Source organism: Thamnophis sirtalis, unplaced genomic scaffold, assembly GCF_051295495.1.
Source record: "Thamnophis sirtalis isolate CommonGarterSnake01/CBP01778 unplaced genomic scaffold, rThaSir2_p1.2 scaffold_8, whole genome shotgun sequence".
Lineage (NCBI taxonomy): Eukaryota > Metazoa > Chordata > Lepidosauria > Squamata > Natricidae > Thamnophis > Thamnophis sirtalis.
In genome coordinates, this window is record NW_028261388.1 from 23,693,056 (window position 1) to 23,706,845 (window position 13,790).

At 38.1% G+C, this 13,790-nt stretch overlaps 1 protein-coding gene across 4 annotated transcripts in view; it reads left to right on the top strand.

The window, feature by feature from the left end:
* The window catches only part of MTUS2 (microtubule associated scaffold protein 2), a 342,103-nt gene that overhangs the window by 220,374 nt on the left and 107,939 nt on the right, over window positions 1–13,790 (top strand). For all 4 annotated transcript variants that reach the window (XM_087721256.1, XM_087721254.1, XM_087721253.1 and 1 more), the window contains one exon: window positions 11,560–11,721. In XM_087721256.1, the coding sequence (XP_087577382.1) occupies window positions 11,560–11,721 (162 nt within the window). The remainder of the gene's footprint in view (window positions 1–11,559; window positions 11,722–13,790) is intronic.

A 13,790-nucleotide genomic window follows, 5' to 3' on the forward strand; every position in this document is an offset into this window, starting at 1 on the left:
TCTTGTTGTATTCGAGTCTTTTCCCATGTAAGATTGAGATTGTCAGGGCAACGTTTCGGCGAGGTCTCACTTGCCATCCTCAGGCTGGTGTTTTTGGCCAAATACATGAATATACATGTATGTGTTTATATGTAAAGGTAAAGGCTCCCCTTGCACATATCTGCTAGGAGAGCACCCTCCTCCCTTACATCAAAGGCACCACAGATAAAATCAGCAAAATTCTCCACAAACACAATATCAAGACAGCTTTCAACATTGACCAAAAAATAGCCAACATCTTAAGAAACCCCAAAGACAAAATCCAGCTAGAAAACCAAGGAGTCTATGAAATACCGAAATGCAAAATCCACCCTGCAACATACATAGGACAAATGAACAGGAGAATAAATGCACGCATTACAGAACACAAGAACGCAGTAAGAAAAAAAGAAAAAACTTCCTCCCTTTTCCAGCACCTTAAAGCTACAGGACATGAAATTAATTTTGAAGGAATCAGGTTAATCTCCAAAACTGAACAGTTCAACAAGAGAATACTTATGGAAGCTATCAAAATAGAGAAACACCCACACAACATGAATAAATGTGATGATACCTCCCGCCTACCAGACATCTGGAAACCAGCTGTAGTCAACAAACGAGCCCCACCCACCACCCAGGCCGTTACAACCTGAAACAACAACAGACACACAGCCAGCACCAATCAGCACCAATCTACCAATCATGATACAACCACACAAGCAATCATTCCACTTACCGAAACAAAGCCAGCACTCCACACATCCCCACCAAGATTTATAGAAAGATGGCAGTTCCGGCCATGCTTTAAGCCAAAACCCAGCCTATAAAACCCAAATATATATATGTCATGCTGGGACATGAACTTGATGAATTTAATAGGTATAGTCTTCTTATTGAAACAAATTGTATTTATTCATTACTACATCAGATTGAATACATTTTAGTGATGAATTAAATCAATGGTTAGAGTATTAACCTATACAATGAAGTACATATTTGTTTAATTATAATAGAAAATGTTGCAGAGGTCTCCATTAGGGTAGTAGTTTTAATGTAGGTATTTCCTATGTTCATTCCTATATTGGGATGAATGGGTTCCACAAAATAAATTGGAAGATATTCTTATTTTTGTAAGCAGCAAATATCACTTACAAAGCTTCATCTGTATGCTTAGCAGAACTCCTGGATATTGCGCAGGTGTTTGCTTGTAAATGCATGTCTCTCTGCAATAATCACACAATCTGACCTCTGACTCAGAGAAATCAGTCATTTATATTAACTGCACACAGAATGAAATGATCCATGTGCATTCTTCACCCCCTCCCTCCAACCCCTACCCCCCTTTGTCCATGGCTGCCAAAAGAAACTCGGAGCATATCGGATTATTCTTTGGGTGGAGTGAAATTCTATGGCTTTCTTTCTTCATTCTAAATTCAAAATAACAATATGAAATTTCTTTATCATCAGCTACAAAATGTTAAGTACCACCTCTGCTGATTTTGGAGGAATATTTTATTATGCTTAAGTAAAGGTAAAGGTTTCCCTCACACATATGTGCTAGTCGTTCCCGACTCTAGGGGGTGGTGGCTCATCTTCGTGAAAAACATGCAAATATCACTATAATATGTAATTGTTTTGTTGTTGTTGTTGTTTTATCACTTGAACTAAATAAGTATCTGAATACAAAGAGATGATCTGATATCTTTGTCAAATTGCTGAGGAAAGCAACAAACATGTAGGAAGCAACCCAAATCATGGAATTGCTAAATGTTAATTTTCTACTTCACATAGCTATTGTGAACCATTTAATAGTATCTCATACACACACACAGACACACACAGACACACACACACACACACAAACAAACGAATGAAGGGGTAGAAACATACATCCACACACACATATATATATAAATGAAGGGGTGAAGAGAGAGACACTGACTAAGGATATAAAGATGAAGGTTCCCCTGGCACATATGGGCTAGTCGTTCCCAATTCTAGGGGGCAGTGCTCAACTTCGTTTCAAAGCCAATGAGTGTCTGAAGACGTCTCCGTGGTCATGTGGCCAGCATGACTCAATGCCAAAAGCACACAGAACGCTGTTTCCTTCCCACCAAAGTGGGCCCTATTTTTCTACTTGCATTTTTACATGCTTTCAAACTGCTAGGTTGGCAGAAGCAGGGACAAGTAACATCCCTGTACTTTTTTCTTAGCAACATTTTTTTCAGAAGTGACTTTTCTTCTTTCCTAGGCCTGAGAAAGAGTGACTAAAGTGGGACTATAACTCACAGTCCCTTGGTTTCTATCCCAGTACCTTTAACCACAACACCAAAGTGGCTCACGCATATTTGTCTGCATATTTGTATACCTGGATAGTCAACCATAAACACTGCTGTCCTGACTGAACTGTACTCAGTACCCATATGGAGCTCTTAGTCATATCCAGAACTTTTTAAGTTCAGTTATGAAATAATTTTGGGGCACATAGGTTACTTTCACCCTGCAATGATGCAAAGTGTTTCAGGAAATAGATTCCTCTGTAGACATCAGAATACACGTGTATTGAAAAGCCACTTATTAAAAGCTGTGTCAGTAGACACATCTTTCTTTGGAGCAATTCAGATTTTCAGAAATGGCAAGTTTTATTCTTTTGCAAAACTAGTATGGTTGAATGTTTTATTTACATATTTGGCTTCGCCACTTTTATGTTTTTTGTAAAGATATAGAGTTTGTGAATCTTTAATAATGTTCAATTGCTTATCAGACTATGAAATTGTCTACATGAATAGGTAAGAGATGAGACTGAAAATGTATTTTGATCCTGTTGGAATGAAGAATAAATTAATTTGTCTGCCTATTAAAACATAATTCATATTCTTCCATGCTAAAAAATAAAGCAGGACAAAATTTCCCCTTAGCTTCTGTGCTTTTTCAAAGCTCAAAATTCAGGTATGAAAGGGAAAACATGTGCTGGCAGATTTTGTGATTATTTGCATATTAAGTGTTGAAGAAGGGACTGTTAATGGGAGCTTGATGTAAATGGTAGCAATGACAGCATCCTTGGCTATTAGTTGCTAGGGACCAATAGTGAAAGAAGCTGTCACATACCCTTAATACTATTAAGCTTCTTGAATAGAATTTGGCTAACTCTGTAAAATCAAATCTTGAATTAAATGGACCAATCCAGCAGGGCTATTAATCCAGAGGGTTAACGTCATTGCCCAGAGGATCATTGGTTTCCCTCTCTCCTCTTTGAAAGAGCTCTATAGTCCCGCTGCCTTAAGAAAGTTCAAAATGTTCTTAAAGATCCATCTCATCCTGGGCACCCCTTTTTTTTTAATTATTACCATCCGGCAGACGGTACAGGATAATAAGAACAAGGACAAATAGGCTGAAAAACTGCTTCTATCCCAGAGCAGTAATTATATTGAATTCTATTGTATAGTGCAATATTAATGTAATATCAGGGGTTTTCAATTCACTTGTAAAGAATATGAAGGGTGTGTGTTTCTTGTTTTATTTTATTTTTATGTATAATGTACACTGAAGATGGCATTTAATTTCGTTGTACGAGATGCAATGACAATAAAGTAAACTATTCTTATCTCTACTTTCTAATCTTTGCGGGAGGTGGAAATGTGAAAAACAAGCAAACAAATAAATATAATTCCTCAGTATGGTGGAATAGATATTGTTAGATGGCTAGAGGTTTTTTTTCTTGAGACAACATGTATTCCTTGCTCACTCTTTTACAATTTTTAAAAAAATATATTTTTATACAAATTGTAAAGGTTTAGTTTGTTCCTATGATCTGAGGTAACACAAGAAGTTGGTTTTCAAAAATATTGTTATTGATCTCCAATAATATTGGGGGAAAGAGCTTTATATATGCCTTGTAACACCCAGAAACAACCTGACTAGATTTGTTTATTTGTTATTTCTTGGCAAAATACAGGTTCACTAAATAAATAACTTGATAATGGAAACTGTATTAGTAAAAAAATGATCAGTTTTATTTTGGGTTATATTTCGCTCACCAAGACTATTTTTAGATACATAAATATTTAGACAAGAATAAAAATTGGGAAATATTACCTTATTGAGTCAGAATCATTATGTCATTATCCTTAGTGATATCAGTAACGTTACCTTGTAGCAACTGGTTTTGCCAAGAGACTAGCAATTAACCAGGTTTTCATTTTGTTCCCAATATTTCAGCTTTCTGAAATGTAATGAGCATTACAAGTGTAGAACAATAGCCCTTAGATTTATATTCAGCTTCATAATGCTCTACATCCCTTTACAAGCAGTTTACAGAATCAGCATATTGTCCCTAAACATCTGGAATTAAGTTTTTGGTTAGCAGTTATAAATGCTTTATATAATTTTGGTGTAAATAATCTAAAACATATGTTCAAAAATTTATTTTTTCCAAGTTTTCTTGCTTAGCTTTTTACTGTGGATTTTTCCATGACTTACAAATAATACTGTGACACATGCCTTCCCTTAAATGCATACCAATCAATCAATAAATTCATAAAATATCTGTAAAAAAAATATGTTTTCTAAAAAATGAAATTTTTAATAATGCTATATTTACAGACCATCTGGATAAAATTGAATTACTCAGTTTTGTAAGAAGTGATGTTACAAGGGGTTCTCCAAATGTAGCAATAACACCTATGTTATATTTATTAATCCATTCAGTTACAGATTGAGATACAAGAAAATAATCTAGAGAAAAACAGTTATGATATGGAAATAAGAAAAAAGAAGTATAGTATTTCTGCAAAGAACTTAAAAATTGCCTTAGAGGTTATCTTATAATCATCAAATCAAATTCTAATATATAAGCAATACTTTCAACTATTCCTTAAGTGAGATAGATTTGCAATCTAATGTGGAATAGATACATCAAATATTAAAGTCTCAAGCCATAATTAAATTATCTATAAACAAAGTAAAAAGTGTACAAAATCTCAAGGTAATATAACTGATAAATTCTTGGTAGGATAATAACACGGCATTCATTAAACTTTTAATCACCAATATTAAAAATATCCTTTTGAATTACTGCTTGTTCCATCACAAATTTGCTAATAAGAATTATTGCACCTCTAAAAGATTTTAAATTTCCCCAAATGTATCACTCTTGCCCAAATATACATTACTCAGGAAGACGGGAGAAGAAATATTGGATATTAACAACCCCACTCAAAGAAAATTCATAACCTGCCACTGTTTATGCATGGTATTGTAAGATAATTACCCCACTCAGAAGTAACAATATTAACTGGAAAGAGGCCATTTCAGCAATAAAACAAATAGGTAGCAGTATTCCAAATGAAAACTTTTCTCCAATCAACACATAATTTTCCTAGTCAAATACGCTTCTCCCAGTCACATATAATTCAGATTAAGAACTTTTTCTAAAACGTTGATGAGGTGTTAAAATACTTGCAGACTAGTATAGACACCGATGCTCAAATTCTGTGTATCCATGCATTCAAAATAAGAAGACAGGCAAGGGTAGAAGTTTGAACACCTTTCAGTTCATTCTTTGTAACTGCTACAAATACTGAGTAAAGTATATTTGGGCAAGAATAATACATCTGTGAAGTTTAAGATCTGCTAGTGGTGCAATCATTCTTATTAGCCAAATTTGTGATGGAACAAGCAATTATTCAATAGGATATTTTTAATATTGGTGATTAAAAGTTTAATGAATGCTGTGTTATGAAGTTTAATAACTGCCTGATCTCTTGCTTTGAATCTGGATATCTATACACAAATAGTAATTATAAACTCAAGATGGTGTGTTTAACTTTGTGCCATGCAGAAACTGTGCCCATTTCTGATCACTTAGGGATTTATTAAACATGTGATTTAACCAGAGTTGCCTACACTTTTATATGCAACTCTGGGGATCTGAATTTGGGGAGAGCTGTTGTTAAATCTGTTGCATCTATTTAGCATATGTGATGTTAAAACTTTGAAAAGGGTAAACAGAAAATTGGGGTTAAAGGACGTTCATTAAAATTCTTCCATAGGGGAAAATTGTTTTGTTTTATCCTTTAGTATTCATAAATTGAGTCAAATTGCTATAAGTTTATTCTGTATTATTGGAACATCTCACCAATATCCAATTCACTGTTTGCTGGCTGCATGTATCATTTCATTCTTGTTCCTTGGAAGAAGTTCAGTTCTGGACAGAAATGGTGTTCCCTGGTTGAGCTGATGTAGGTCATCATCATCATCACCATTTGATTGATGGTGTTGGTCATCAGAGGTTGACTTATGTCTAAGCATCTTGAATATTCTGAGTGACTTTGAGTCCTGAATCAAAAACCATAAGGGTCTGATCAGTAAGGTACAGATGTTACAAGGGACAAAGTGAATCCCATGTTACAGATACAGAAACCCGGTGACTAGATTTGACTTGAAAACAGCCTCCGCCACTGAATCTGATGTCAGCAAGTTAGCTTAGAACATATTTTCTCATCTGGCCAATCTTCATGTGGAGTTGTGATCTGCACATCTAGATGTTATTCAAGTCGGCGGACAGCTGAGTTGAAATACGGGGATACAAAGATTTTCTTTCCCAGCTTGGACAGTATCTTGTGTTTCATCTGTTTCTTGCCTCTTCAAACAAATGGATGTCACAAAGCCACCACAACCACGTATGTGCCTTGCAAGTCGAGCCACATGTGCAGTTTCTTTTAGGATAAAAGGATTTTTTTCCCCCTCTGTGTCTGCTCAATGATCACTGAAAGCACTCTTTTTTTATTTAGCAGTATGTTGTCTTGCTCAGCGTCCATTGGGAAAAGATTGTAAATAAATGAAATATCTAGGATTGGAGTCAAGATAAATTATTAATTATTCTGGAAAAGATAAAAAGCTGCCTCACCCGGAGCCAGATTTGCTCAGTGGTAGTACTCCTGCTTTGTAAGGAGGATACGCCATATTTACCCCCTGAATGTGCTCTGAAAAAAAATCTTATAGCACAAATTTTGAATGTTCCGTGCCCAAAGCATTGGGAAGTTCCTATTGGGCAGAATAAACAGTACCAGGATTGATCAGCCAGTACTGTAGCGTGACATGAGGTAAAGTAATTTGTTATATTCACTGTGTCTCTTTCTACTTTTATACTTTAGGACTGGGTTCAGTATCCCAAGGTTTTTTTCCCTTTACAATTTCCTTATTTTTACAATCATCATTGCAATCCTTTACTTTGTGCAATTCAACAATTCCCTCAACAGTTCAATATTGCCTTCTTCAGCTAAGGAATAATGTATTTTTAAATTCTTTTTTTCCCAGAGAACATTTGGTCTCAGTCTGTTTTTGATATATAAAAAGACCTAAGTGCATACATTAATAGTCTCACTGGGTTACATTAAATGAGCATCTTCTAATATATTCTTTCTTGGTAAATAAGTAGGTCATATTTCAGGCAGCCTTCTTTTTCTTCTCACAATAAACATTAATTACTCAAACTTATGTTGTTTATCAAAGGTTCCTATTTTTTTTTCTATTTTGTATGAAACAGTTTGAAAAGATTCTCTTCTTTTAAGTAACTAAAGAGTCTTGTCAGAAGACCCAGAGGAGATGACATAACTTCCCTTGACACCTCATACTTCAAATAGAATGACTTCTGATTTGGAAGGAAGCCAGATTTGTAAATTGAAATGTTCTCTGTATAATAAATTTACACTAAGAGAAAGGGACTCAAGAGTTAGGAGATTTCAGTAAAAGTATCTGACACATTCTACTTGGCAAATGATCACAGAACATTTTATTCTTAAAGGCAACTTCTACTGTGACTGAATATTTAAAAATATTGGACAGGGAAAAACAAGCAAAAACCCCTCAAAACCCTGTAGATAAAAATGTCCAAACAAACTTAGTGTGTTCAAGCAATGCCTTAAAATATAGTTGAAGATGTCTGTGGGGAGACGATCTAAGATGAAACAAGTGATGAAATACAGAAATTGTCATGCAGAGACAGATGTTGCTGAATGTCATCTCTCTGCTGGCAGAAGGATGAAATTCTACTATCTTCTTTGTCTCATTTCTCTTGCTGTTTTCTGCCCACTGCTTTTATCTCTTGCCTTTATATAAGGAACGTCACCTATCAAAACAACAGTCTGAAAGGTCTTCAGAGAGAGAAATATTGTAAACAGGGTCTTCTTGCACAATTACACAAAAGCAATCCATCACTGGTGGTATACGCGTCTACTTCATACACAATAGCTGGTTCTAAGCACACTACTGCTTTCACTGAAGCAAGAGTGGCACTAGTGAGGGGTATGGACTATAGCTTTGAAGGCCCTCAGAGAAAAACATTTAATCTGCCATCTGCTCTGGGGAGCCCTAGCTGTCAATCACAGAAGGGAAGCAACCAACCAATTTTTCAGGGATGGCTGCCAATGTGTCATTGAGGAATCTCAAGGGGTGTAGTGTTTAGATGGGTGGTAAAAATCATCACCAAAGATAACCGTGGAAACATTTTGGTTGTAGAAATTGAGGTATAGACGCAAGTTGTTCATTTGACCACCAGGACAGGTTGTAAAGATAATTTATAACCCAGATTCAGTTTTTTAAAAAATTCCTTCAGAAGCCAGCACTGTTGTATTCATGCACAGTAAATTAAATCCGCTACTATTATCTAGGACTAGATAAGAAACCTGGGGCCAAATTATTTGAAGAGCTGTCAGGGAACTGCATATAATTTGTTCCAAGAAACCTATTTGGAGCCTGAAAATGCTACACAACCTGTCTGTTTGAGGCCTGAGCTGCAAAACAGAGAGAGACAGAAAGAGAAATACCCAGTTTCCTAGGATAAATTACTGTTGTGCTGTTTAAATCGAAAGTGGAGGTTGGTAAATAACAAGACGGTTGTAAAAATCTCAATTATAACTTAAGAGAACCAGGTTTAATTACTGGCTGTTAATTCATGGTGCATGATTATTATCCTGCAATAAAATATCATTGTTAAACATTAAAAATATTTACTCCTGTTCCCGACTACTCATTAGCTTGTGATTTTGCTTCCCCTTTGAACATGGTTGGATTCCTTTTGTTTTCAATTTTTAATGTTATTGGTTAAAGGTCAAATGGGTTTTCAGGAATGTACATAGATTTTAGATGCTGTATTTTCAATTAAGATTCACATGGTTTCCTTTTAAAGGAAGCTGTAAACTTTGTGAAATACACAGGCAAGCAAATTTGTATTCTCCCTATGCAGCTCCCATTACTCCCAGGCAGCGTGACCATCGATCATAGGAGGACTAGTCCAAACCTTTGGAGACCACTAAGTTTGTCATCTTCCCTCTGTGATTAAAGGCCCTTTTGGGGTAATGTAGGTTTTTTTTTTAATTTTTCCCTTAGTTCTAGGTTGCTTTTCTCCTTGATTAGTTTCCATCCATTGCTTCTTGTCCTACCTTCAGGTGCTTTGGAGAATACGGTAGCTTGACTCCTTCTCCTTTATGGCAACTCCTTAGACATTAGAACACTGTTATCATGTCACCCCAGTGCTTCTTTCCATTAAGCTAAACATACCCAATTCCATCAACTGTTCTTTACACGTTTTAGCCTCCAGTCCCCTAATCATCTTGGTTGCTCTTTTCTGCACTTTTCCTAGAGTCTCAACTTCTTTTTTATATTGTGGCAACCAAAACTTGAGTTTGAATTTGAGTTTCATTTTATTTATATGCCGCCCTATTCCCTGCAGGACTCAGGGCGGCGCACAAACCCAAGGAGGGGAAAGGAAAAACACAAAAAACTACAAAATACAGGGCATTTAAAAACAACCAACAGCCACACAATTCGAGAGGGGAAGGGAACTCATCAACCCCAGGCCTGCCGACACAGCCAGGTTTTAACGGCTTTTCGGAAGGCCTGGAGAGAGGTAAGGGTCTGAATCTCTGCGGGGAGTTCGTTCCAAAGGGCCGGAGCTGCCACAGAGAAGGCCCTCCCCCGGATAGTAGCCAGATGACATTGGCTGGTAGACGGAACCCGGAGGAGGCCTGCTCTGTGTGATCTAATGGGTCTTTGGGAGGTAATTGGCAGCAGGCAGTCTCTCAAGTACCCAGGTCCAATACCATGAAGGGCTTTATAAGTGACGACTAGCACCTTGAAGCGTATCCGGAGACCAATCGGTAACAAGTGCAGCTCGCGGAGGATAGGTGTAACGTGGGTGTACCGAGGTGTACCCACAATCGCTCGCGCGGCTGCATTCTGGACGAGCTGAAGTCTCCGAATGCTCTTCAAGGGCTGCCCCATGTAGAGCGCATTGCAGTAGTCCAGTCTTGAGGTCACGAGGGCACTTGATGCAGTATTCCAAGTGTGGCCTTCCCAAGGCATTGTAAAGTGGTATTAACACTTCATGTGATCCTGATTCTCTCCCTCTGTTTATGTAGCCTAGAACTGTGTTGGCTTTTTTGGCAGCTGCTGCACACTTACAGCTTGTTTCAGAGTTAGGATGACCAGTGGTGTGCTTCTGCGTGGTTGCATGGGTTCGGGTGAACCCTTAGCTTTGATCACTGGTTGGGCTTGCCCACCCACCCTTGTGCTAAGCTATCCATTTATAACTAACTTTCTGGCTTGTTCCCTCCACCCTCGCTGCCCAGCTGAGTTTCCTGTTGCCCCTGCTTTACTCACCGGAGCTGCCTGAGTTGATTACCTGCTTCTTTGAAGCTCTGTTTCACTCCCAAAGGGGCTCATGCGAGCAAAGCTAGTGTGCGTGCATGCTCACAATCAACAAACCACAAGTGAACATAAGTGCAGCCTACCTCTGCAACACCCACAGTCATATGGCTACCTTTGGGTCACTTGGCAATCAACTCACTTTTATGGCAGTTTGAAGCATGCTGTGACCGCAATTTGCAATGGTTTTTTGTTGTTGTTTTTTTGCTTTGTGTGCTGGTTTCTGGCAAAAAAAAACCTCTGTACCTTGGGTAGAATGGATTTGCTTAATGAAAGTGACACTCATTTAAACAACTTAAAAACAGTCATAACTTCATTCATTCATAACTTGGCTTCCAACAGACTGTAATTCTGAGCTCAGTTATGGTTTTAAGTCAAGGATTAAGTCACTGTATTTTATTGTGCTTTTGGTGAACTGCACCGAGTTCCTGGGAGTCAGGGGGTATAAAAGTTTTAATAAATATTCAGACTTCCCAATTTACTCTCATCTGGATGTTCTGAGTTTTCATTCTTGCAATGCTCTGTGATAATGATAGAGTGAAATAGGTTAGGAAAGGCTGACATGTAGTTGCTGCCAGTTCCTATTTCCTAACTTTCATGCAAGCAGCATTTTTCCTTTTAAAGTGGTTTAAAAAATAAAATAAAAACAGAATTTAAAATTTACAGAGCCCAACTGACTCAATCCTCTCACGGTGTATGCATAGGACAAGCATCATTTAAAATGATAGAAGGCTTTTTGATTTGCCTATGACATTAAATAATGTTATCATTTCTCTGCACAAGGCACACATCTATTTTTAATGTAGTTCTAATTGGGATGATTTTGGTTTCCTGCAGGTTCAAGCCTCGGAAATGAAGAGCAAATCATTCTCAAGGCAGCTGAACCATCTAAAGAAGCACTTAAGGGGGCCAACAGAACTTCACTGCAGGCGTCAAATAGCACACTGATTGCCCGCAGGAGTCTACTTCCGGCACCAAAGACAGGAACAGCACCGGCTGGTAAGTTTTTCCATGTGTCAGATTTCATATGACAAGTCCATCTATTTATCTCTGTATTTGTGTATGTGCAATCAGTATTGTTAGGAATATAATTCTAACGGTTGAGTTGGCAATATATAAATCATGCAACAATGCTATACCTGTTTTTTTAAATCATGCTGTAAAATGTGATTGGTTGCTGTTTTCCTCAATTGGCCATAAGAGGGAGCCAGAATGACTGTTAGCTCTCTGTTTCGTTAGATGCTGGGCTGATCTGAACCGAGGTGGCACAATACTTAGAGTGCAGTACTGCAGGCCACTTTAGCTGACTGCTACCTGCAGTTCAGCGGTTCAAATCTCACTGGCTCAAGGTTGACTCAGCCTTCCATCCTTCCGAGGTGGGTGAAATGAGGACCCAGACTGTGGGGGCAATATGCTGACTCTGTAAACCGCTTAGAGAGGGCTGAAAGCCCTATGAAGCGGTATATAAGTCTAACTGCTATTGCTACTGCTATTGCTATCTGATCTGAGTGTTTTGGAAGCTGGCTGTTAGAAAGTGCCATGAGCTATTGTAAGTTTTGCAACTGCTAGCAAACTTTGAGAACCGGACTGTTTGTATGTTAATGGACTATGTTATTTGGATTATCCCTTAACTGAAAGACGTTGATGACTGACTGTCTTAACCGTGTATGACTTGGACTGTTTGATGGACTCTGATACCTCTATTTCCATGAAAGTAAAAGCCTATTTAAACTACAGTGTCTCTGTATGCTGGTTTGGGTGTTCTCCAACACAACTCTCACAACGCTTCTCTGAATGTACTCGCTCTCCCAATGGGGAGCTTACCTAACAAGTATATATTTTAGAATTTTGTAGTATACTCACCTCTAATTCAGAGTAAATTACGGTACCTACAAAGCATCCAAATATGTTTTGAAATGTGTGCTCAAATCTGTTTAATACTTTAGAATTAAACAGTTATTGCCATTTAATTGATCTAGAATTTTTAAATAAATTCTTACTCTGGAATATTCAACCATGGATGTTCAACCTGACCTTGTAAGATATAAAAATCAGGGATCCTCGGTAGGTCTGTGCATTGAGCCCGGACATTTATAGCTGTTATGGCTCACCAGCAGCCAGTGGAACTGGCGGCAGAGTTGGGCAGTGAGGAGGTTGGGGAGGAACGTGGGCCAATCCTGAAGACCAGTGAAGGCTCTGACAAGGAAGGCTCTGCATTGGAGGCAGAGATGGGGCCAAGGCCATCTGGCAGTTTTCAGTTACCTTCAGAGCTAGACAGCAATTAGGCAGAGGAACATCTGGAGCTTGTTCTCAGTGTGCGCATGCACAGAGCTGCCAGAAGAAAAGAACAGCAATCAGGGTTGACTTGGGAGTAAAGCCACAGGTCGACGGTGAATGGCCCCTCCCATAGGAAATAAAAGAGGAGTAAAAGGGGAGTGTACTTTTGCAAGAAACAATTTGTTTGTTCATTAGTTGGTTCCTTTCAGAAGTGTGAAGATCTGTCCATGAATCTCTGTGCCAAGTCTTTCCTTGCACTGTACTGTGTTTGGAAAATATTTACATGGCAGCTTTCCAAGATAGATAAGTTCTGTGGTCATAAATTAACCTTTGAAGGACTGTTTACCAGGCCTTTGGTGAATGTGAATGGGAGGAAATTCACATTTGTTTAATAAAAGGGGTTTTGCCGGGACCAGAAATCTGCTTTGTGCTTTTTGGGGAAGCCTAGGTCAGAACAATAGCAGTTTTGTAAGCATATTCACTTGTAAGTTTTACAAACTTGCTCAGCATCAAGAATCTTGATAAATCCCTGTCCACAAGTTATTATTGGAAGCACTGAGCCAAAAAAATGTCTGCTGTAAATGGCGTTCCCTTATCAGTTGGCAGACCTTCAGTTGGCAGGCTGTAGAAGAGGCATTCCCAGTACATTTCTTATGAGGGGAGAACTTGTACACGAAGATGCCCATCCCTCTGCCAGAAATATAAAAACCCTAATTGAAAAACCAAGACCAGAACTCTGAAAAACTTGGAACAGAGGTTAGAGAGTGGAAATTGGCTTCCATTTTCCCAAC